The sequence below is a fragment of the Zalophus californianus genome, chromosome 11 (assembly GCF_009762305.2).
Source record: "Zalophus californianus isolate mZalCal1 chromosome 11, mZalCal1.pri.v2, whole genome shotgun sequence".
Lineage (NCBI taxonomy): Eukaryota > Metazoa > Chordata > Mammalia > Carnivora > Otariidae > Zalophus > Zalophus californianus.
The window spans coordinates 80,454,917-80,477,618 of NC_045605.1; the positions used below are offsets into that span (position 1 = coordinate 80,454,917).

A 22,702-nucleotide genomic window follows, 5' to 3' on the forward strand; every position below is an offset into this window, starting at 1 on the left:
ATTGGGCATAATTGTTGGAATAATCCCTTTTTGACACAAAGACAACCTGATATTAATATGATGAAGGCCAGGCAAATCACAACTGTCTTCATGAATCCCTTGATGATATAACTTCACTACTTAAATTCATACCTTTCAGGTGTGGACTTCTTTGGTGAAAATCAGGGAACACCAAAAATGTGAAAAGTCAAAATGACAGCATATTTTTAAAGACATGGATTTTGGCAGCTGTCGAGATCAGGAATTTCTGACTTTTAGAGGGGTGCCTATGCCTTCTGTTGCCTTACGCTGCTCCAGCTTCAGGTCTGCCATAATTGCCCCTTTCCCCTCCAGGCAAATGCTGAGCCCTGCACCTAACCACCTGCTCTAGCCTCAGATTAGCAGGGGTTAAAGACCCTTGGTCCTGGTGAGAATCTGATGGTAGCTTCTTTTTGATAAAGTCGAGATAAGCACTAAAGAGGACAGCACAGGGAACTGAGCAGCTAACTTAAGAATTCATTTAGGAACAGACATTTTTAGGCTGTTTATTCCTTAGACTCTCTAGCACCCATCCCTGAGAAGAGACAAGCATCCTTTATATACAGACTGGCAAAGTCCTGGCTATGGAGCTGCTTAGGAGATTTGCTTTAATGTGTGGGTATTATTCTTTCTCTCTCTCTCTCTCTCTCTCTCTCTCTCACACACACACACACACACACACACACACACACACACACGCATACACAATCTTGAGGAACTCCCACTCAGGGAAAGAGAGACACTGGACATATAATCAACCATATAATGTAACTAAATATTTAATGCAATTAAATTCTACTTGTAGTTGATTTAATTATCTGCAATTCATTCAACACATCTAAACTGAGCATCTTGTTAGGCACAAAAGATAAAAATGATGAACACATACACGTGGCCTATCCTCATGAGACTGACATTCTAAAGGAGAATGACCCACAATACAATACACTTTAAAAGTGATTAACACATTAACTTAAGAAGTGCTATGAAATAAATAAACAGGGTCATGAGATAAAGACCAACAGGGACTAAGGGGGAAGGGTAGCTACTTAAAATGCACTGGTCAGGAAAAGCACCTCTAAAAAGGTGCTATTCAAACTGAAATCCAGAGGGCAGAGATTCAGCAGAAACCAGTGCGGTGTGGTCCCAGCAACTCCCAGAAGATCAGTGATCAGAACACAAGTGGAAGGTGTGGAGGGTCCAGCGAGACATAGGGGATGCAAACAGGGACCAAGTTATATAGACCTGGTAGGCCAGGCAAGGGGTTTGGATTGTACCTTAATTGTACAAACTGAAGTCCCTTTCCAGTTTCTCAGCATTAGAGCAGTTCAAAAGTTTAAATTGCTTATGTTATCTTATTGATGATAATGTGCATTCATATTCAACAAAATAATGAGCAAGGCTCGCCCACATATGCACACAACACTCTACTGAAATTAAGCCCTCTCTATAAAAGCGTTTCATTAAGATGTGGTAAAATACTATAAAGATAGCTATCTGTACCTTTTAAGCATAATTTCAGTATTATATACACCACTTATGCTCCTGCAGAATTCTGTACCATGTACTCATAGAAAAGAGATGGCCTTTGATTAGGGCAAGATATCCAGGCAGGTTTTGAGCTAAGATAGTAATGAAACTATCTTCTTCTTTTTTTTTTTTAAAAGATTTTATTTATTTATTTGACAGAGAGAGACACAGCGAGAGAGGGAACACAAACAGGGGGAGTGGGAGAGGGAGAAGCAGGCTCCTTGCAGAGCAGGGAGCCGATGTGGGACTCGATCCCAGGACCCCGGGATCATGACCCAAGCCGAAGGCAGTCGCTTAACCGACTGAGCCACTCAGGCGCCCAATGAAACTACCTTCTGTGCAAAATAGTAATACAACAATAAACACACGATTTCCCCTGTGCTAAAAACTTCCCCAAATTGTAAAGTCACCCATAAGTAAGAGATCAAAAGGAAGAACTCTGGAAAAATGAGACACTTAAATAAGAAGCTAAATGAGGCAAAGGATTTGTGGTGACTCAGTGGTTAATCTTTACACCTCAATTCACATGCGGATGTTAGGGGTACACTCATAAATGTAAAGAGTTTGCCCCTACACCAAGATGAATGTTTCACAGAGAAACTGTCTTAGAATTACGGCTTTGTACCAATAACCTACACATTTAATATTCATCCTAACTAAGAGACCAAGAAAATACTATCACTGGTTCAGTAGATGCATGAAAAGCATCAGATATCTCACGTGGGTAGATAACGTGGGCTTGTTTAATGTAATCTACCCTTGAAACGCCATCTGGCAAGAAAGAACTATTACTTTAAGTGTACTTTAGTTGTTAAAGGGTTAACATTGTATTAACTGAATTCCCTTACTATTTTTGTCTTTAAAATGTGCTTCTCTTCCCTATTCTCAAAAGCCTGTTTTATATCTTACTGAGACTCGATACTTTTTTCCTTGCCCTAAATGAAATTACAATAACAAATAATCCCATATGCAGATTTCACTGATGAATGTCTGTTATCAACATCTATTCTGTGTAATCAAAAGCTTTCCCTTTTTCTCTCTACTTCTAACTTACCAGTAATGTATATATAATAATATTATATTTTGTTACCAGTTTCAAGTATAAATTGTTAAGATAATACATTATTGTGGAAAACCTAGGAAATTTAGTCTTTGAAATCATCCTTTACCATTCAATAGAAGTGTGATCCAATTTAAGGGGAAAAGAATCCAGTGGAGCAAATCCTGACATGTCATTTTAATAGCCTGTTCAGATAATGCTTTAGCCATTTTCGTGGCTTTGTGGAAGGCTGTTGTGCTACCTTTGTACTAACATTGACAATTCACTTTCAGGTTTTATAGTCATCCTCACACCCTCGGCATCAAACCACTTCTGGTCAATTTCAACCCCAAACGAACTTTGCTCCTTATAAGCACTACAGAACCACAAGGAAATCTTTCTTCTAACTCGGGTCTGAAGATCAGATTTGCAAACTGAACAAGTGCCGATAAGACTGTTTTACACCGGGACAGAATTTCAATGGTATCTAACTTGACTGCTACACCCACTATGCTAACAAACCCATGTACATTTCCTTTTTAAGTAAAACAGGCCTGACACTTAGCTCCTTGTATTTCTGATGCAGATAAAAACATCCCAATGCCCTTTTTAAAAAAAAATGGTTTGCTTTGATTCCTCTCCACCCCCACCCCCATCCCAATTTTGGAGATAATTTAAACTATGCAATTCGCTCCATGAATGATGAGCACAACATCCTTTTTTTAAAATATTATTTAAGAGGGAGAAACCTACTGTGAAAAACACTTTAAATCATCTAAATTATCAATAAATGTCATGTGGACGTTAATGTGCTTATTGACCACAATCTATTTGTATGTGTTCTTAGTAGTTTTTCTGTTCTAAAACCCAAAAGATTTTAGCTTTGTCTTTTTCAACCTTCCAACTAGATAAAAGGACTGAATATTTTGATCATTTTAGTGTTGGGAAATGAGAACAATTCTGTATGAAGTTCTTGAAGTAAAATGAATTCTGAAGAAGCACAAGAAAATGACTATTTAAAATATCTAATGAATTTGGCTCTGAGGGAGGTAAAAGGACTCCCTCTGTGTACATCTGTCCAAGGTCAGAAATGGTGTAGAGGTGACACAGTCACATGTCTATGAAGGAACTCATTCCAGTTGATACACTGGAGTCTACTGAGACTCTACTCAAGTAGTTAAGGCAAATAATGAATCCTATGTTCCACAACTTGGCCTTGTGGCAAAAGTAGCTATTTAATATATTTCTACCTTAAATTAAACTTCTATTTAAACTAGAAATTAGGGGCTTCTGGGTGGCTCAGTCAGTTAAGCGTCTGCCTTTGGCTCAGGTCATGATCCCAGAGTCCCAGGATCGAGCCCTGCATCTGGCTCCCCACTCAGCGGAGAGCCTGCTTCTCCCTCTGCCCCTCACCCTGCTCGTTGCTGTCTCTCTCTCTTACTCTCTCTTTCTCTCAAATAAATAAATCTTTAAAAAAATAAAAATTAAAATTAAAAAATAAATTAGAAATTAAATGGTGAATGCGTCGGATACTCCTTTTTTATGACCTTAGATACATTTTAAAGTTTAACCTCTACAGTGTATAATATGCTTTATAGTACGTATTTTTTTAAAGATTTATTTATTTGAGAGAGAATGAGAGCGCACGCAAGCAGGGGCAGAGGGAGAGGGAGAGAATCTCCAGCAAACTCCATGCTGAGCACAGAGCGTGACATGGGGCTTGATCTCACGACCCCAAGATCATGACCTGAGCCTAAATCAAGAGTCAGACACCCAATCAACTGAGCCACCCAGGCACCCCTTTATTAGTATATGTTTTTATTTTCACATTAACTAGGAGATTATCTAATCTAAATGAAAAGGTAATCTTTTCCAGTGATGTGTTTTGGGTGCAGTTAAAAATGGTTTTATAGGGGCACCTGGGTGGCTCAGTTGGTTAAGCATCTGCCTTCAGCTCAGGTCATGATCTCAGGGTCCTGGGATCGAGTCCCACATCGGGCTCCCTGCTCAGCGGGGAGCCTGCTTTTGAGTCCCACATCAGGCTCCCTGCTCAGCGGGGAGCCTGCTTCTCCCTCTGCCACTCCCCCTGCTTGTGCTCTGTCAAATAAATAAATAAAATCTTTAAAAAAATGGTTTTAGGGGTGCCTCGGTGGCTCAGTCATTAGGCGTCTGCCTTCGGCTCAGGTCATGGTCCCAGGGTCCTGGGATCAAGCCCCGCATTGGGCTCCATTGGAAGCCTGCTTCTCCCTCTCCCACTCCCTCTGCATGTGTTCCCTCTCTCACTCTCTCTGTGTCAAATAAATAAATAAAAGCTTTTTAAAAAATGGTTTTACATCAGCAAGCAGAGACAAGCAGTTCAATCATTTTCAATCAAGTCTTCTACTATAGGCGTGTCCTACAAAAGCATACATTTAAAGTTATTTCAAAGGGCAACAACAACAACAAAAAAAACGTATGGGACAGATTAGATTACACAACTACATGATATAGTTAAAACCTAATTTTGTAATCCAGAACAGGTACATGTGCTAACTATTACAAGTTTTTATTCAGAGTGATTCTCAAAACTTCCATGCACATGAGAATTTCCTGGGGCAATTTTTAAAAATATAGCTTGCTAGATCTTCCCTTTAAAGAGAAAATACCATTACTTCTAGGATATGGCCTACGGGTCTGCATTGCAGGTGGTCAAAGTGCCACAATTTCACAAACTACACCTTCCTCCCACTGTATTTGGAATTAGGACATGAGCTGAAACAATGTACATTGGTATTTGTTATTCTAGTAGAATGACAAACTAACCAAGTTCCTTGTTTTAATGAATCCTTTTTTCATTACTTTCAAACATTCCCATCACCTAGTTATGTAAATTGGGTAAACTAAAAATCGAAAGAAAGCACTGATAAAATATATCATTATTACTATTGGCAGATTCCACAAATGTTTCTTGAACACCTACTACATGTCAGATATTGTTACAAGTGCTTTTCATGCATTCAAGTATATGACAAGTAATGAGCATACTACTGTATGGAGAATTTTAAATAACTTGCATAACTTCACACAGCTAGTAAGTGGCAAAGTGGGGATCCCAAACCAGACAAGCCTGATAAAAACACTAACAGTGTTTCCTAATCTTGGCAAAAAGTAAATTGCAATAATCACATGCATCAGTTCAGTGCTTCTTACTCTTTTTCCGGAAGATGTCCCTTGAGACAGAGGAACTGGATCTTCCAGTCCCAAAGATGAGAAAAACTAAAGTTGTAGTCCTAACAGCACTAGTTTATAACATTCATTCTAGTCATTAACAAATATGTTTATTTAATATAAAAATTGGTTGTTTCTTCAAAATCTTCCATGGATTTTTCATGGCCCCGGTGATACCATTGGCGGGTACTTACCTAATCCACCCGCCGGAGGGGGAAGGGAGGTATGGGTTTGTGTATCAAAACAGTGGAAGCAGTGACCACTGTCCTCCAGGTTCATATACACGCAGACACACACACACACACACACACACACACACACACACACACACACACACACACACGGGAAAGAACGCAAAAAAGGACAAAGTGAAGTGATATATGAAAAACTTTTGGGGCGCTTGGGTGGCTCAGTTGGTTGAGCATCTGACTCTTGATTTCGGCTCAGGTCATGATCTCCAGGTTGTGAGACGGAGTCTCTTGTGAGACGGAGTCTCTTGCAGGGCTCTAGGCTCAGTGGAGAGTCTGCTTGGGCTTCTCTCTCTCCCTCTGCCTCTGCCCCTCCCCCTACTCACTCCCACTAGCTCGCCCTCTCTTCCTAAAATAAATAAATCTTAAAAAAAAAAAAAACAGCTTTTGAAATTAATGAAAACCAAGCATCTGAACATGGTAAAAACCAAGAATTGAAATCTTGAACACTCCACATAAAACCAAACTCTCCTCAAAAGGAAAAATTTGGGAAGAAGGCAATACAAGAGACTAAGTTACCAACCCCATTGTGAGTTCAGGGTCCACAGATGAATAATTATAATCAATTTGTTCTGATTATCATTACCGCCTAAAAGAGAAACCTCTCTGTAACTGGGACCATCATGGCACAAGACACTAGAACTTCTGTACACACATAACTCTGATTCTAAAGAGGTGAAGATCACCTGCCATATAAAAGCTCCTGGAATTATACCTAGCCGTGTATGCTTGTGACTTTTCTCCCAGCATCTGAGACAAGAGAGGGAGTAAACTGAACCACCTCCTTCTCTCTCTCACCAAAGGGCATTTTGATAACAGCACCTGGCCATCTCCAATTTATCCCAGATGAGAGATTAAATCTCCCCTTTTCCTGGGATTCCAGTTCTTTACACTTTTAGCAGCCAGAGTGGTCTACTAATGATTCAAGAATACAGAAAACCAAAAAGCTACTTACAAAGACTGCAAAGCACTCAGTCCTCGAATGGCTTCACTGGGTACTGTTTTCAACTGATTGTTTTGCAGGGTTCTGGAAGGAAATTTTTGGTTAGTGAATAACAAGCACTTGTTACTATTTTTTCTTAGAAGAATTCAGAGCCATTTCTATCCAAAAAATATTTCCAATGGCAGAAAAGGGGGAGAGATCAAGGTGGAGAGCACCCAAGGAAAGAAAACTGCAAAAAAGCAAGAAGCATTTGCTATAAATCCAGAAATGAGACCTAAGCTGCTATCCCTAAGCCATCTCGTCACACAGACCTCCTGGCAATACACATTTCCAGGGGTGTTTCACTCTCAGGAATTAAGGCACCCTAATTAATGTTCATCACCCTAGGGACTGTTAATGTTAATTAGGAAGCACAGCAAGTTAACTGAGAGGTATAACAAGCAAACCTGTTGGAATCCCTAGTGCCTTTTCAAATTGGAATAAAGCAGAGCCTAGAAATATGGGCATTAGGTCAAGGCAATTCTTCCAAGAAGACAGCAGATCCTGGGCTCTTAGGGAGCACGGACATGCCCTCAGTGAATGGAGGGCCAGAGCAGAAAAGGAGCTGTAGAAGAGAGGCATAGATCAATACTAAAAATGAAATCTTTATTATTTTTGCCTGAAGCCATTTCTAGTCATATTAATAAAATGACTTCTTGACATGAATCATAACCACAGAATGAAGTGGTAAAAGCCACGTAGAACTCCCTGAACCAGAGAAGTCTGGTGACTTGCAGAGGGTTACCCAGCAAAGTACTGGCAGAAATGGGGCTGGCAGTCAGTTTACCTGTTCCCTAATCTGCCATAGTCCAAACCCCTAAACCACTGCCAGGAATTTACTTCCTGGTCCCTCACAGATTCTGTAAATTATAGGCATCTTAATTCCTTTTAGCTTTAAAATGATATTAACATTTTGAGCTTTTGTAAGCCTTTTTTCCCCTTTAGGGTCAGCTAATTCAAAGTTTTTACAGCTATACAATAAGTAGAAACAAAACTCTACCAATAAAGCTTAAATATGATTTTGATTCAATCCATTAGCCCGACAAAAAGCCTAAGACATTCAACTGTAATGCACTGAAGGTCAGAACACCTATTATTTAGAGTTTTAACTTTTGTTATCTAGACCCAAGGTTGCCTAAATCAACCCTCGCCTCCCACACTACCCATTGGCCACTCCTTAAATCTTTTTAATCCTGAACTAAAAGAAACTGTGCTTACCCTAGCTCCAAGCATGTTGACTATGCAAAAAGAAAATACACAGCCAGCTGTGAAACTCTAAAATTGCATTACTTACAGAACTTTGAGTTCTTTCAACCCAGACAAGGCCTTTGGGTGGATAAAAGAAAGGTCGTTGCCAGCCAATCGTCTAGGGGGAAAAAAGTAGCAAGAAGGAAAAAAAAAAGGTAATTTAGGCCCTTAAAAATTCAGAACTCACAATAAACTAATCTGTGATTAAGGCTCTATGTTAAACATTTCTCAAGTCTATCTGACATTAAACATGGACTTAAACCTTTGCTAAAGCGATCCCAAGATTCTTCCAATGAGATAAATGTCTCTAGAATTTTTTTTTAAACTCCCAATACAATAATTCAAACAGGCACATTTTTATTCTGGTGAGGTCAAGCAAGCCAAAACACATTAAACCAAATTAAGTTTGCTATTCATGGTCACTCTCTGCAGCTTGCAGTGTTTTCCAAGTGCCTCATAAATACAGACCACTGGTCAGCAGGCAGGAGTGTTTATACCGATCAGAGCAAACCAGTCTGTTAAGGAGGAATGCCTTCTGGAGGCAAGTCAGCCTGTTATCTCTCCATTACCAAGGGCGGCATTTTCTGTGCAAAAGGGAAGCAAAAAGTGAAAGTCACTGTAAGCATAATTTTCCAAGCAAAGGCATGTGTGTGTATATACACACACATACATACACATGTGTATATATATATGCATACACACACACATACATACAAACAGGTGAACTGAAGGAAGGTTTCCAAGCACTGACTTAGAAATGACAGTTGTGTGCCCATATGTTAAGCACAGGACTGTCCCAGTTTCCTGGTTTCACGAGGGGTACTCTCTCAAGCAACAAGATTTTTTATCTGTAATTTTTTTTTAATGCTCTCTCCCTCCTTGTTTCTTAGGATCACATAGTCATCAAGTCATATTAATTTCTCCTTTAAAGGTTCTTTTTTCATTCCTTTCTCTTCTCTCTGCAAGTACCCTGCACCCCGGAGCCTTATTCATCAATTCACTAATTCACTAAAAAGTTTCATTCATTCATTAACAAATAGGAGTGTCTACTAAGCGCCAGGCATAGGACATCTCTTCTTACACTTCCGCCCCCACCCCACTTTCCAATACGCTCCTCTTATACACCCTGATTTTAGGGACACAAGGAAAGCTCCTTCATTTGAAGTCACTGAGGTCTGAAACTCTACCATTCAGATGCATTATTTTCTCTGGAACTCTTTGTCCCAGTTAAAATGCAAATAGCCCTGGAAAGGACAATATATGATCCTTACCTAGCATTAACACAGAAATGTGCCCTGAAGGTGTGTATGGGCGGGGCGGGGGGGGGGGGGGATGCGGGATGCGGGTGGAGAACCAGAGGACTCAGAAACCAAGAATGAGTATATAGAATTATTTCTTCAGTAGCAAGGATCACAACACTGACTTCTCAGGCAACACCACAGGTGTAACACAGGGTTTATGCCCCTAAATGAAATTCCTCCTAAAAAGCCTCTCACCACACACTTTGATCTCACAAGGCACCCTAGCACCTTTCAAGCCTTCCCAAAATCCAGCCTCAAAATAGCTTACTTTGTACCACTAGTCTCTTGGCCTTTTACCTCCTAGGGTTCACCATATGTAAAATGAGGGATTGGAAAAGACAGTTTTAATACCTCCTGAGGGTTAAAAATATTTAAAACTATTTCTCCTTAGCAATCCTCTAGGTTCTAGACTAGTCAGTGTCACCACTTGTCTTTAAATGCTTCACCTCACAACCTCACCTTCGCTCCTTGAATACTCAACTCCAGTGTTACTTCCATGAAGACTTCAGTTCTCATGAACATGCCTCATGTGTAAATTCCTAGAACTCGTAATTAAACACAAGCTACATTCTATTAGTTGTTTCTTGCACATTAGTCTTGTAGGTCAAGTACAAACAGTGCCCAGAACAGGGCATGCATCTCACACTTCTGTTATTACCCACCAACGTGACAACTCATTAGTCAGAAACTTATTTCTCAGAATTTCCCCCTCAAAAATGCCCGCCATTCCAATGCCATAGCATCCCACAGTCTACCTTAGGGCAGGCTTGGTGCAAGCTCTCTCAGGGGACTTTCTATGCCAGATTCACTAACTAAGATTCAGTTGATAATGCTGACAGCTGAAATGGGAGTGTTTAAAAGATCACATTTTAAAAAATCAAATTGTTAAAAAAAAAAAAAAAATCGAATTCCACCATAAGGGGCAATAGCCTTCTCCCCTCCAGGGCTGCAAGTAATCAGGTGACTATGACTGTTCTTCCAAGTTATCTGAAAGATGTGCCTTAAAGTCTGGGGTGCCTGGCTGGTTCAGTCGGTAGAGCATGTGATTCTTGATCTCTGGGTTATAAGTTCTAGGCCCGTGATGGGTGTAGAGATTACTCAAAAATAAAATCTTAAAAAAGTGGGAGGTACCTGGCTGGCTCAGTTGGAAGGGCAAACAACTCTTGATCTCAGGGTTGTAAGTTTGAGCCCCACATTGGACGTAGAGATTACTTAAAATCTTTTAAAAAAGAAGGATTAAAAAAAAAAAGCTCAGGTCTACTAAAAGACAAACACTATAAACAGACTGAAATTGTTGTAGGATTCTTTTTTTTTTTTAATTTATTTATTTGTCAGAGAGAGAGAGAGAGCACAAGCAGCACTGTCAGAGTGGCAGGCAGAGGGAGAAGCAGACTCCCCGCTAAGCACGAAGCCCGATGTGGAGCTCGATCCCAGGACCCTGCGATCATGACCTGAGCCGAAGGCAGACGCTTAACCGACTGAGCCACCCAGGCATCCCTTGTTGTAGGATTCTTAATTTTTTGTCTCTAATATTAGTTTTTAATGTCCCCATATCTATGGGCTTTCCTTGAGGAGTTCAATTTATTATACTAGGGCTCATGAAAGAAGAGTATTTTATAAAATAACAAAGGAAGTGGCAAAATGCAGAGCGCCTGATTACCTATACTTGTCAACAGAAGAGAGTGTTTAACCACATTAGCCAAGATATTTGCTGCCTTTTCCCAAATCTCTGCCCCGAGGGAGAGCCAAGGGAAAACTAAAGTAACCTAACTTCAAAAAGTATCCTCTCTTTCTCTACTACCTATTGTTCATAGAAATAACCAAATGAGCTCTCTGCATGCAATTTCTCCTGAAATACAAGCCCACTATCTGGAGAAATAAACACGTGGAGGATGCAGCAGATGGTGATAATGCAGAGTAAGAAGGCACACTATCGTACACTACTACAATTATTTCGTTTCTTACTAGAATAAAGATATCACGTGGAGCCTTTAGGAATGCATCAACCCATGCTTCCCAAGCTGCTGTGTTCATGACTAATAAACACAACAGCTTGGAAAAGGCTCTACAGATCCAGCAATCGCATGACCTAAAGTCTCATCCCATTTTGCTTCCTACATGGGTCTGTATTTCTTATCGGAGATGCTGGGGATGCTTCACATCCAAAACCTCAGATCCGGAAGAGAGCAAAGTGAATAAGTAACAGGGTCAGGGACAAAGTTCCAAAAACTCTGAAAGAAAAGAAACCTATGTAATGAGCTCACAGTAGTTGCAGGCACCGAGATACATGGTTTACAGACATTCTTCCATTTTAATCATCTCGTTGCTACGGCCCCGCTTCTCTGAGTCCCTGAGAGGCTGCGTGGCATAAGGCACACGGAAGGGAAATGGAGGAGCCAGCATTCCAGTTCTTGCCTGGCTAGCTTCAATGCTTATTCACGTCAATGCCTCTGGTGTGTCACCAAGAGGTTGGGAAATAATTCCCAGAGAGGTGGAACAGAGTGGACTTGGGCAATAGCCTTGTTTTGAGTATCAACAGCTCCCCCCCAGTAGACTGGAGCTCACAAGCCGGGACGATAGCATTAGGAGCTCAGAACTGCAACTATGGAGGAATTTCCAACAGACCAACAGTGCCATCCTTCCCACAGCAATGGGAAAGGGGGTAAGGATGGGATCCCTGAGTGCTCCCAGGGTGAGGGCAAGCCCTAAACTCACTGGGACTTTACTTAGGACATAGAGTATTCTTGGTTGTGCTTCTTTTAATGCATCTCTCATGGAAAAGAGGTGGCTGGTCCTGAGGAAGGGTCCCCAATTGTCCTCTACTAGCAAAGACCAGCCACTTCCAATTCTATACCTGGGTTTGTCTGTGCTAGACCCAACAGTTTTCTCAAAGTCTCACATCATGAGGATGTACTGGCTGGCCCCAGAAAACCTTTTTATTTTGCTAAATGAGGATATATAGATATCTACTATTACTATTCTTCCAATGGCTGTGAAGACCTAAGGGGGAAATAATCATTAGTGTAAGAACAGAAAGGTGAACATGGTATAATTTTCTATGTGCTAAGGGTACAGGGTCCCAGGCATCACTTCTTTCTCATCTATACCCTGTAGCTCCTGTCTCCAAAGACCAAGAGCCTCCTTGCAAGGTTTCAACCCATTCACTCTTTTGCTCTTCCTGCTGTCACCTGAGCTTAAGCCCTCAATTCCCCTCCACCTTCCACTGGCTTACTGCCAGGAACCTCCACAAGACTCCTGCCTCAACCACCTAATTATAATACTGTAAGAGCTAAATCTTAAAAAAGCACAACTCTGAGCATTTTCCCAAAGGCTTTTTTCCCCTGCTGACTTAGCTGGAACTTCACTACGGATCCTCTCTTCCTTTCTTAGCTGATTCTGCAACGTTCCCTGTGTCCTACAGTTTAGCACACCGTGCTTTTCCACCTCTGACTCTTTGCTCATAACACTTCCTTCACCTGAAATACCCTGACTCCAGTCTCTGCCAAGTGAAACATTACTCATCATTATTGTCCAAGTTGGATACTACCACAAACATGAAACCATCATGGTATCAGCTTCCTTTGATTCCACTGGTACTTAGACGAAGCTCTCATCGGGCACATCTTCTTTTGCCTCTAGTTACTACAAACTTGTCACATCTCCTTAAGTTGTATGATATGTCCCTTATGGGCAGAGACCAAGTCATATTCATTTTGTATTTTCTCGCATGGGACCTTACGTATAGCAGACACTTGGTATTTGCTGTAATGCCTCAGCGAAGCCCTGGTAGGAGTCTGGATTTGACTGCTACTAAAAGAGTGGGGAAAGCTTCCTGTTTATCTTCTCTTTTCTGCACGTTTTCTCCTCTTGTTTCATTTCTGCTCCCCTACTGCCCTTCACTCTCCTGACGAGAAAGAACTACTTGGCTAGATCTTAAAGTGCTATGGCAACAATTTTCTTTCTTAACATCTGCCGGGAGTACATTTTCTTAGGGAAGGGTAGGGGGTGGACCTTAAACACGGGAACACCAATCCACTGGTCAACAGTATTATCTCAACACACTCTGGGTTGTGCACATGATCACACAAAATTAAAACAAGTCTAGCAGGACTTCAAATGGGGACACAGTCTACCTCAAGGCAACTCCTATTTATTCTGCTTGTTACAACAGTCTCAAAAGCAGAGAGTGCAAAGACAGGGAGGGGAGAGACAGAGAGCGGGTGGAGGAGAGGGAAAGGGCAAGCCATTAGACTTCCGCTCTCCCACTGGATCTGGAACACTTCCAGGAAACAGGATACAAGTGGCTCAGTGTGTAATGTCTTTATGAATCTGTTGTGTGCACATTTATTATTCATAAGGTCCATGGATTCACATTAGCGGCTCTTTCCGGGGAAGCTAGAGTTTTGAATTATATCCTCTCTTCTTAATGCATATGCTACATGATATTTTCGATCTGCCATCCGTCCCAGAAGGGGGAAGCAGGAACAGCGCTGGTTATACGGGCACTGGTCAATGGTGGGTATGAACAAGTAGGCCACATTTCAGTATGTAATTCGCGCCAGAGGGTGCATGCTTTCATGAAATGTGCTGAATTAGATTGGGATTTCTTCACTTGGGAAGCAATTTTAAGAAACAAGAGAGGCAACTGTGAAACATAATAAAACAGTTGGTGTTACTTCTCTAAGAAAGGCCTGGATTTAGGTTTCTTCTGGCCTATTACAGAAATTTCATTGTAGCCGTTTGGCTGGAATTCTGGCCAAGAACCAGGGGACTCAGAACTACAATCCACACCCTGACTAGACATATGTACCAAGCCGGGAGGAGGGCAGACGAGGGTTCAGTAGCTTCCAGCAGCTGTCATGGGGAGCCTGGCATGGAGAAAGCAGGAGCTGAAGGAACTGCAGCAGTCGGGCCCAAGCCGGAAGCACGTGTGCACACGAACGATTTCTCTAGCATACTACGGAGAGGTTGGGGGTAGAGGACAAAGCCCCCCGTCCATTCGTGTGCCTACCTTCCTTCTGCAGAGGTGGTTACCAGATGGGCTCCCCTACGCTACTGTCAAGGTCTGACATAGAAGTACTTGGCACACCACCCTTCCCTTCTGAGCTATATTCATCTACCCCTTCCACAATGTCTTCTCTCCTCCCTCACCACTTCTTTCTACACCTACGTTTCCCCACCTGACAGATCTTCATTTGAAGCCACACATAGGAACTATCACAGATCGCACCCAAACACGTCCAGGCTGCCTCTCCTGCTCCATTAAATTCTCTCATGCAGGTGGGTCAGCACAGCATCATGCTACATGCATCAAAACTGAACTGGGCAAGTATGGCCACAGGAAACCGTCTAACGGGAGGTGAGTGGCATTCTCTTAATACATGTAATTTGAAATCCGCAGGTTCTAAAATGTTGGCAACCATTTTAAAGTAAAAGCAAAAAACGCTGCAACACATACCTCTAATAGAAGTCCTCAACCATATATTTATTTATGTATTAAGGTCCTACTATGTGCTTGGAACTCTGCTGCCTCCTGTGAAAAATAAAGACCTCAAGAGGTGCACTGGTTTCCAGGGATTGATATTTAGTATCAATATATATTGCCAAAAAGTTGGGGCGCCTGGGTGGCTCAGTCAGTTGAACGTTCAACTCTTGGTTTTGGCTCAAGTCATGATCTTAGGGTCATGAGCTCGAGCCCTCTGTCAGGCTCCATGCTCAGTGGGGGGTCTGCTTGAGTCTCTCCCTCTCCCTCCCGGCTCTGCCCCTCCTGTGTGCTCTCTCTATATATATATACAAAATAAATAAATAAATCTTTAAATATATATATATGTGTGTGTGTATTGACAAAAAGCAGCATAACTGTAGCACCTCTTCATTTTCATTATCCTACTATACTGGCCCTCATTATCACCATCTCCCTATTGTTTTTTTTAAACCGAACAAAGTGCCTCTGTTCCCTTTGTGCCTTGCCCAAGGTCCTATACCACAGCTAAAAATGTAAATCCTAGAAATAAAACAAGATAAATAAGGTAAAATAATGTAAATTCCAGAAACAGAACAATGTTGTTTTGTGTATTTTCTATGAATGGCTTTAAGAGAACCAAAGGATGTAGTTATTTTCTTAGTAAACAGAAGGGCTAATAACTAAATAGCTCCCTTTGGACATTTTTCCTATTAAGGTTAAATAAACTTCATCTGACAGTGTTTTACTCACCCTATTTCTTCACATGCCAGGAAGAGTTTTACATCTTCATATAATTTTATGTAAGTGCACGTAAAAATTGAATGTTTTAAGGACATGCATGTAATAAGAACCCTTATTAGAGAAATTCCCAAGGTTTTTAAAGTAGATTTCCTTCACAGAGAAGAGGAAAATTATTTCATATATCTATTTGAATATACCTACATATATCATAGGTAAAGCAATAAAACCCTGGCAATGGTCACATTTCCTGAGCAGAATTATCCTGACAACCTCTGGCAATAAACACATGCAATATCCACCCATATGAGAAAATATGTTATAGCTTTTAAAAAGTTTTACAACTCACATCTACCCACAAATATTGACTTTCGACTACAGGCCAAGCACCATAGGTTTGGCAAAATAAGTACTGAGTTTTCCCAAGACACTTCTCATTTCATTTCTTTTAAATAAGGATAATTCATTAAATATAAAACTTTAGTGGAATTTAGTTTTTACATAGTCTGATATAGTTTCTGACATCAATAAACTCAAAGTAAGAAAAAGTCCTTTGTTCTAATGTTCCTCCCTCAATTTCAAGCTCAAAAATGTGGTTACCTTCACCAGGTGATACGGAAGTGTGTAACAACAGGCCCTGCCCTTAGAGAAAAGTCAGAGGAGCTGGAGACACAAGTGCACATTGATACACCTTGAGCACAAAATAACAGGGCACTCAAGCCAGCACTTCGTGGAGAGGAACAAAGAAAGTGCAAGAGGAACTTGGAAAAGAAAGACCAGGGAAGGCTTCCGATGGCAGAAAGGGCTCAAAATGGACCCGTATGGAATGGGTAAGGTGTGAAGAGGAGAGAGAGGAACCACGCTTATCAAATACTCATTCATGCCTTCCTGGCAGAGCCTGGTTTGTTCAAATATCACATCCTTCACATGACGCAGCTCCGTGAGTAAATCTTGATTGGTTTTAACCGATCATACTGATCCCATTCCAGTGACTTGGTTTAGAGCTGGACCTGTGAGTCCAGCTCTGGTTACAGGAAGTCTGCTGGGGGTTTCTGGGAAAGGTAGCTTTCTTCCTAAATGGGATGCAGTAGAAGGGATGACTCTCTTCTCTTTCTGGATGCTATCATGTCTAAATATACTAACTAATTGCCCAACCAATAACCATTCTTCCCTTCTTACCTAGTAACAGAACCCTGATTTTGGTCTAGACAACAATATGCCCAATTCAAAAGCCATACTTCCCAGCATCCCATTGTTAAGTGTGCCCATGTAACTAAGTTCTAGACAATGAGATGTGAGCAGAAGTATTATATGGGAGGCTTAAGATGGCTTCTTGAAGCTGACTACTGGGAAATATCCCCCTCTTTCTTTCCTCCTTCATCTTTCCTGTTGTCGAGAACTGGGTCATGATGGCTACAGCTTACGTAGATGGTTATTTTGTGATCTTGACATGGTAGCTATACAATGAGAAGTGCAGAGTATCAGATCCTACATCCCTGCTGACTTTGTGATGTACCATAATAGTTCCCTAGATACGTGTGTGTGTGTGTGTGTGTGCGCGCGCACATGCACCTTACATACTTAAGCCATTGTTGTTTGAGATAATGGGTGCTTACTTTTTCTTCTGTTATCTACCTTATCTTTCTAGGCATCCAGATTTTAAAAATCGGATATACTTTATTTTTATGATCATTTTCTTAAAAAGTTAAGTGTGTCTGTGATACAGACTTTTTAGCACCTCCAACATTATCTTCTTTGATATAAACATATAGTCTGAACTAAGAGGTAGTGAAAATACCTATTAGGGGAAAATAATAAACAAATTTCGAATTAAAGGTTCTACTAAAGCATATAATACTATGTTAAACAAGCATGGATTGGTGAAGAATGGACAATACATGGAAGAAATGACTTAGCCTATTTCCTCGCTGGAAATTATATTATGCTAGTAGAAAGGCAAACACATATTCACTTACTTGAAGTCACTACTATTTTTAGTCAAAGAACAAATAATTAGCTTTGATTAAAATACATAAATAAACCAGCAAACTGTGGTTTCAGTTGCTTGTCTACACTTTCTGAATCCCATGTCAAACCTTTTAACAATGAACTGCTTGATTCTCCTGCTTGATTTCCCCTGAGTACCTGACTTATCAAACCCAAAATGTGAGTACACCCCATGTTTCATCACCTCTACTTCTTTTTTTTTTTTTAAAGATTTTATTTATTTATTTATTTATTTGAGAGAGAGAGAGAGAGAGCATGAGAGCGGGGAGGGTCAGAGGGAGAAGCAGACTCCCTGCTGAGCAGGGAGCCTGATGTGGGACTCAATTCCTTAACCAACTGAGCCACCCAGGCGCCCCATCACCTCTACTTCTAAACTTCAATGTACAAGACAAAGTTACAGAACCCGTTGGTTCCACTATAAATATTACCTAGGCTTTAACTGAGACCTTTCTATATTCTTCATTGATCCTTTGTTCATTTCAGATTGACTCCATTAAACAACCATTCCCTACAATATGTCTAGTTACTAGACTCTAATGGGCCGAGATAACTATGGTTTCTTTCTGCCAGTCTTTCTTCCTCCTTCTGCTTCCTTTCAGGGGGATTGTCCACCTGTAGTCCCAGTGGGTGGGGATGAATTCATAGGCTAGATTGGACCATGCCATCCCAAACAAAGTAACTGGTTCAAGGACAAGCACATGAGGTAAGTCTGGCTAACCAAAGTCCTCCTCAGAGTTTTCTGCTGAAAGCAGCGAGGAAGACTTTAGATACTCATTTGGGATCTCAAGATGCAAAGATGTGCTCGGGGCTACCAAAGGCTTGATTTCCCACCATATGGAGACAGGCTATATGCAACAGGAAAGAATGAAGCCAAAATACAACATTAGAGACAATCAAAGTTAAGAAATGGAGGGCATGAGAAAACCCTCATAATGTTTGAACCTTGAGATCGAGTACCATCTGAAGTCAACTCCACCTCTGGACTTTCTAGTTCTCCATGAAACAATAAATCCTCTATTATGCCTCAGCTGAGTTTCTGTCTCTTAATCCCTAGGGACTCCCGTCAAATACAGTACATATTCAAAGCTTTAGCTACTCTCCCCAAACCAGAAACCACCTACAGCAGTCCCCACAGGCCAGCCTCTTGATGCACTTCTTGACCCCAAAGTCAATCTCACAACTCCACTGAAATGATTCTTTAAAAAACTTAAATGCAAGGCCTTTTCTCAATATCTGGCCACAGGTACCTTTCTCCAGCCTGTCAATGTTGATCCTTCATTTCTTGTGACAAATCTCTCCTCCCACAGCTCCTGGGGCACAGTTCTGCCCTAGTTCTCCTGCTCCTCTGGCACTTGGTCTTCTTCCCACACCCAGATTCAAGTGTTTCCCAAGGAGTTGTCTTTGGCTTCCTTCCCTTTTCTTTTGCCCTCTCTCTCTTGGCAAGCTCTTTTCATCTCGTGTTTCCAGTAATCACCTTAAAATAAAGGACTCCCAAATATAGACCCATAGTACTCTAATTCTATAATCTATACACATGAATCTCTATCCTGGACTCCACGCCTAAATTTCCAGAGACCCCCTACTCATATCCCATCTAAATTCTACATGTATATTCAAGAATAATAGCTTCTCTCCCAAAACAATTTCTCTTTCTGTATTGTCTATATGTCTGCATCCTTATCAAAGCACACCAGACTTCTGGTACTCCTAAATGAAAGTGTTACAGATGTCACCCCCATCACACTAGCTGAGACATCCTCTTGATTCTACTTCCATGCATCTTTTGCAGAGGTTCCCTCCTCTCTCTTATTGCCTCTCATCTGCCCTAGTTCAGATTCCCATAATTCTCACCTGGACTATTGCCATCAGCATCTTCATTTGTCTCCCTGTACTGTCTCAATCACAAACATCCTACTGTCTACGATGAGATTACCTTCACCTAAGGTCATATCTGGTCAAGTCATTTCTTAGCTCAAAAAACTTCAATAGTCACTCAAAAGTAGAAACTTCTCATTCATCTGCCAGGAAAGAGGCCCAAGACTGGAGCTTCAGTCTGGCCCCAAACTCCTTTCTAGGTTTCTTTCCTATAACTTCCTTTCAGGAACTCAGCACTACAACAAAACCAAACACCACATCATTCCGAACACCTGTACCAGTCTTTATATCTTTTCTCATGCTCCTTCTTCCACATCTCCTTATGAATTAACTCCTACCATCCCTCAAGACTCTCCAGAAATACTAACTCTTGGATGAGGTCTTCCCTACTCTTTCTTAATGAGTAGAAATTTCTTTCTCCTTTGAACTCTCCAAACTCTAATACACCACCCATCTGTCTTGAAGGCAAGGATCCCATTTAATTCAACACTGAACATAGAGTTTTACCTAACAAAGTTTGTTGAATTAACAAATTGTCTTACAAGTCTTTCCCCATCCTCTCCACATCTACAGGGGCATAGCCTGGGATGAAAGCCAGGTCCATTAATAACATGCTAGGTAACCTCGGGCAAGTTACTTAACCTATCTGAGGAAAACCTCAGCTTCCTCATCAGCAAAACGGGACTGAATATGTAGTTCAGCATTTTATGAATTAAAACAAAACAATGTCTATTCAGGGAGAGGGTTATCCAATACAGAGCAGGTTCAATTAGTACAAGCTCTCTTCTCATTTTTCTTTTTCCACCCTTACTCCTTAATCTGACAGCTTTCCAAATGACACATAGAAATTAAGATGAACCAGACAAGCCATGTCCCTCTGTGAACTCACTGTGTACTTCCGAACAGTAAGGGCAGTAATCTTTGCTACCAAATCATCCCAACAGAGCACTAGAAAGGGCAAGAGAATGCCCCTAAGAATAGAGTATTTTTAACTATCAAACATCACCAGAGGAACTGAGAAACTCTTTTACATTCTCTGGGGAAAAAAAAGAGTTTTTGAAATTTAAAATAAATTATCAAGACACAGCAACCAGATACAACTTGTGGTTCTAGACTGTATGCTGGACCAGAATTTTATTTTTCTTTTGCTATAGAGAATTATCTATGGAACAGCTGTCAAATTTGAATGAGAATTACAGATCAGACAATAATATACATCAACACTATTTTTCTGAGTTTGGCAACTGTACTGCAGTTATCTAAATGAGTATCTTTGTGTTTGGAAGAACAATGCAGTGTTTAGTGGTAAAGGGGAATTATGACTGCAACTTACTCTCAACTGGTTCAGGGAAAAAATGTACATACACTTTAGATCTCCTATCATGTGCATGTATATGGAAAGAGAATATTAACATCTGGGGAATCTGACTAAACGGTATGTGTGAAAATTCTTTATGCTTGCAACATTTTATAAGTCTGAAATGTTATGTACGTGTGTGTGTATCCATGTTCTATATTTAAGTTTTGGCTATATTAAACTATTTAGTTTTGATCCACTGTTTGTATCTGATTCGAAATCTCCCTGTTCAAATTATTCACTAGTCCTCTTTTGCAAAGTAATGCCTTAATTTAGAATTAATTGTCCTACAGATGAAAAAAACGAGTGAGCTTGAATCGTACTCAGAGATCTAAATTTTACTTTAGCACTGTGAGTCTTCCAAAGTCAAAGTACATTTTGAAACAAATGGAATTATACTCATCTTCTAGAATGTATTAAGCAATAAACTGTACAAGTGCCAGAGCTGGCAATGGTTTCTACCTGCTACTGCAACATCTAAACTCAAAGTAACATCCACGGACTTTTTTGGTGGCAGCCTATGGAAAAGCAGTTGGATATTCCCTCTGCTGTTTCTAATTAAATCATTTTCACAACTCCACATTTCAGCCATTCCCCAAATGCCTATCAATGCCCTGCAGGTCTCAATGAAAGCCAAAATTAGCCGTGCCAGCATCACATCAGACGAGATTCTGTGGATGCTGAGTATTTTCTAAGAATTCTGGCTTTCCTTTGACACTGCTAAAAGAAACCTATATTGACCCATTCCAGCTTCCATTCCCAAGCAAAATAACCTCTCCCTGAAATACTTCAAGAAAAAGAAAGACTGCAATATTCATGAGGATTGGTGAAATTTACCTCACTCCTATGGACATAGCTTTTATGGCCACAAAGCACTTTTACATAAATTATTCCATTTTCCCTTTACAATACTACTGTGAGGAGCTCCATGTTAAAGAGTGGGAAACCAAGGTGCAAAAATCAAGAGACTGTCCCAAATTTTCAGATGTATGTATTGAATTGAATGTTTTTGTATTCCCAGAGAGGGGGAGGAAAATCAGTGAATGGCATCTAGTCATTTGGGGCAAAAATCCTAGTCTCCTCCCTACTGCTCACCCTCATATCCAATTCAGCTCCTTCAGGATTAAGTCTAAACTGTTTAGCTTAAAAAGTCCCTTTATGATCTGGCCTCATATACTGATACTTCTCCATCTTTCAATATTTCAAATTTCTTTATATTTCATTAGGAATAACTGTTACTAAAACAGCAGTGTTTTAACACTTCTGAAATGCCTACCTCTATGTCTCTGCACATGTTAAACGTTCTTCCTGGAGCACCCATACTTATACCCATCTGATAATTCCCAGGTGTCCTTCAAGACTCTGCTGAAGCTATTCTAGGAAGCCTTTCCCAAATCCTAGAATCTCAAGTAAATGTATTACTTTAGGCTTTCACTGACCTTACACACACTTCTATGACAGTCTTCATCATGCTGTACCAAGTGATAGGTCCATACATTTCTCCGGACCCATGTTGTACAACTGAACTTTCTTCAAATACAATAGCCCCTAGCCACAGGTGGCTACTGAGTACTTGAAAGATGGCTAGTTTAACTAAGGAGCTGGACTTTTTATTTAATTTTAATTATTTTAAATGTAAAACTAAATAGCCACCTAGAGCTAATGGCTATGATATTAGCACAGATACA

At 40.6% G+C, this 22,702-nt stretch overlaps 1 protein-coding gene across 2 annotated transcripts in view; it reads right to left on the reverse strand.

Annotated features, from left to right (window-relative positions):
* The window catches only part of LGR4 (leucine rich repeat containing G protein-coupled receptor 4), a 106,125-nt gene that overhangs the window by 19,129 nt on the left and 64,294 nt on the right, over positions 1 to 22,702 (reverse strand). For both annotated transcript variants that reach the window (XM_027578421.2, XM_027578420.2), the window contains 2 exons: positions 8,319 to 8,390; positions 6,998 to 7,069 (listed from right to left, as the gene is read on the reverse strand). In XM_027578421.2, coding sequence (XP_027434222.1) covers positions 6,998 to 7,069; positions 8,319 to 8,390 — 144 coding nt within the window. The remainder of the gene's footprint in view (positions 1 to 6,997; positions 7,070 to 8,318; positions 8,391 to 22,702) is intronic.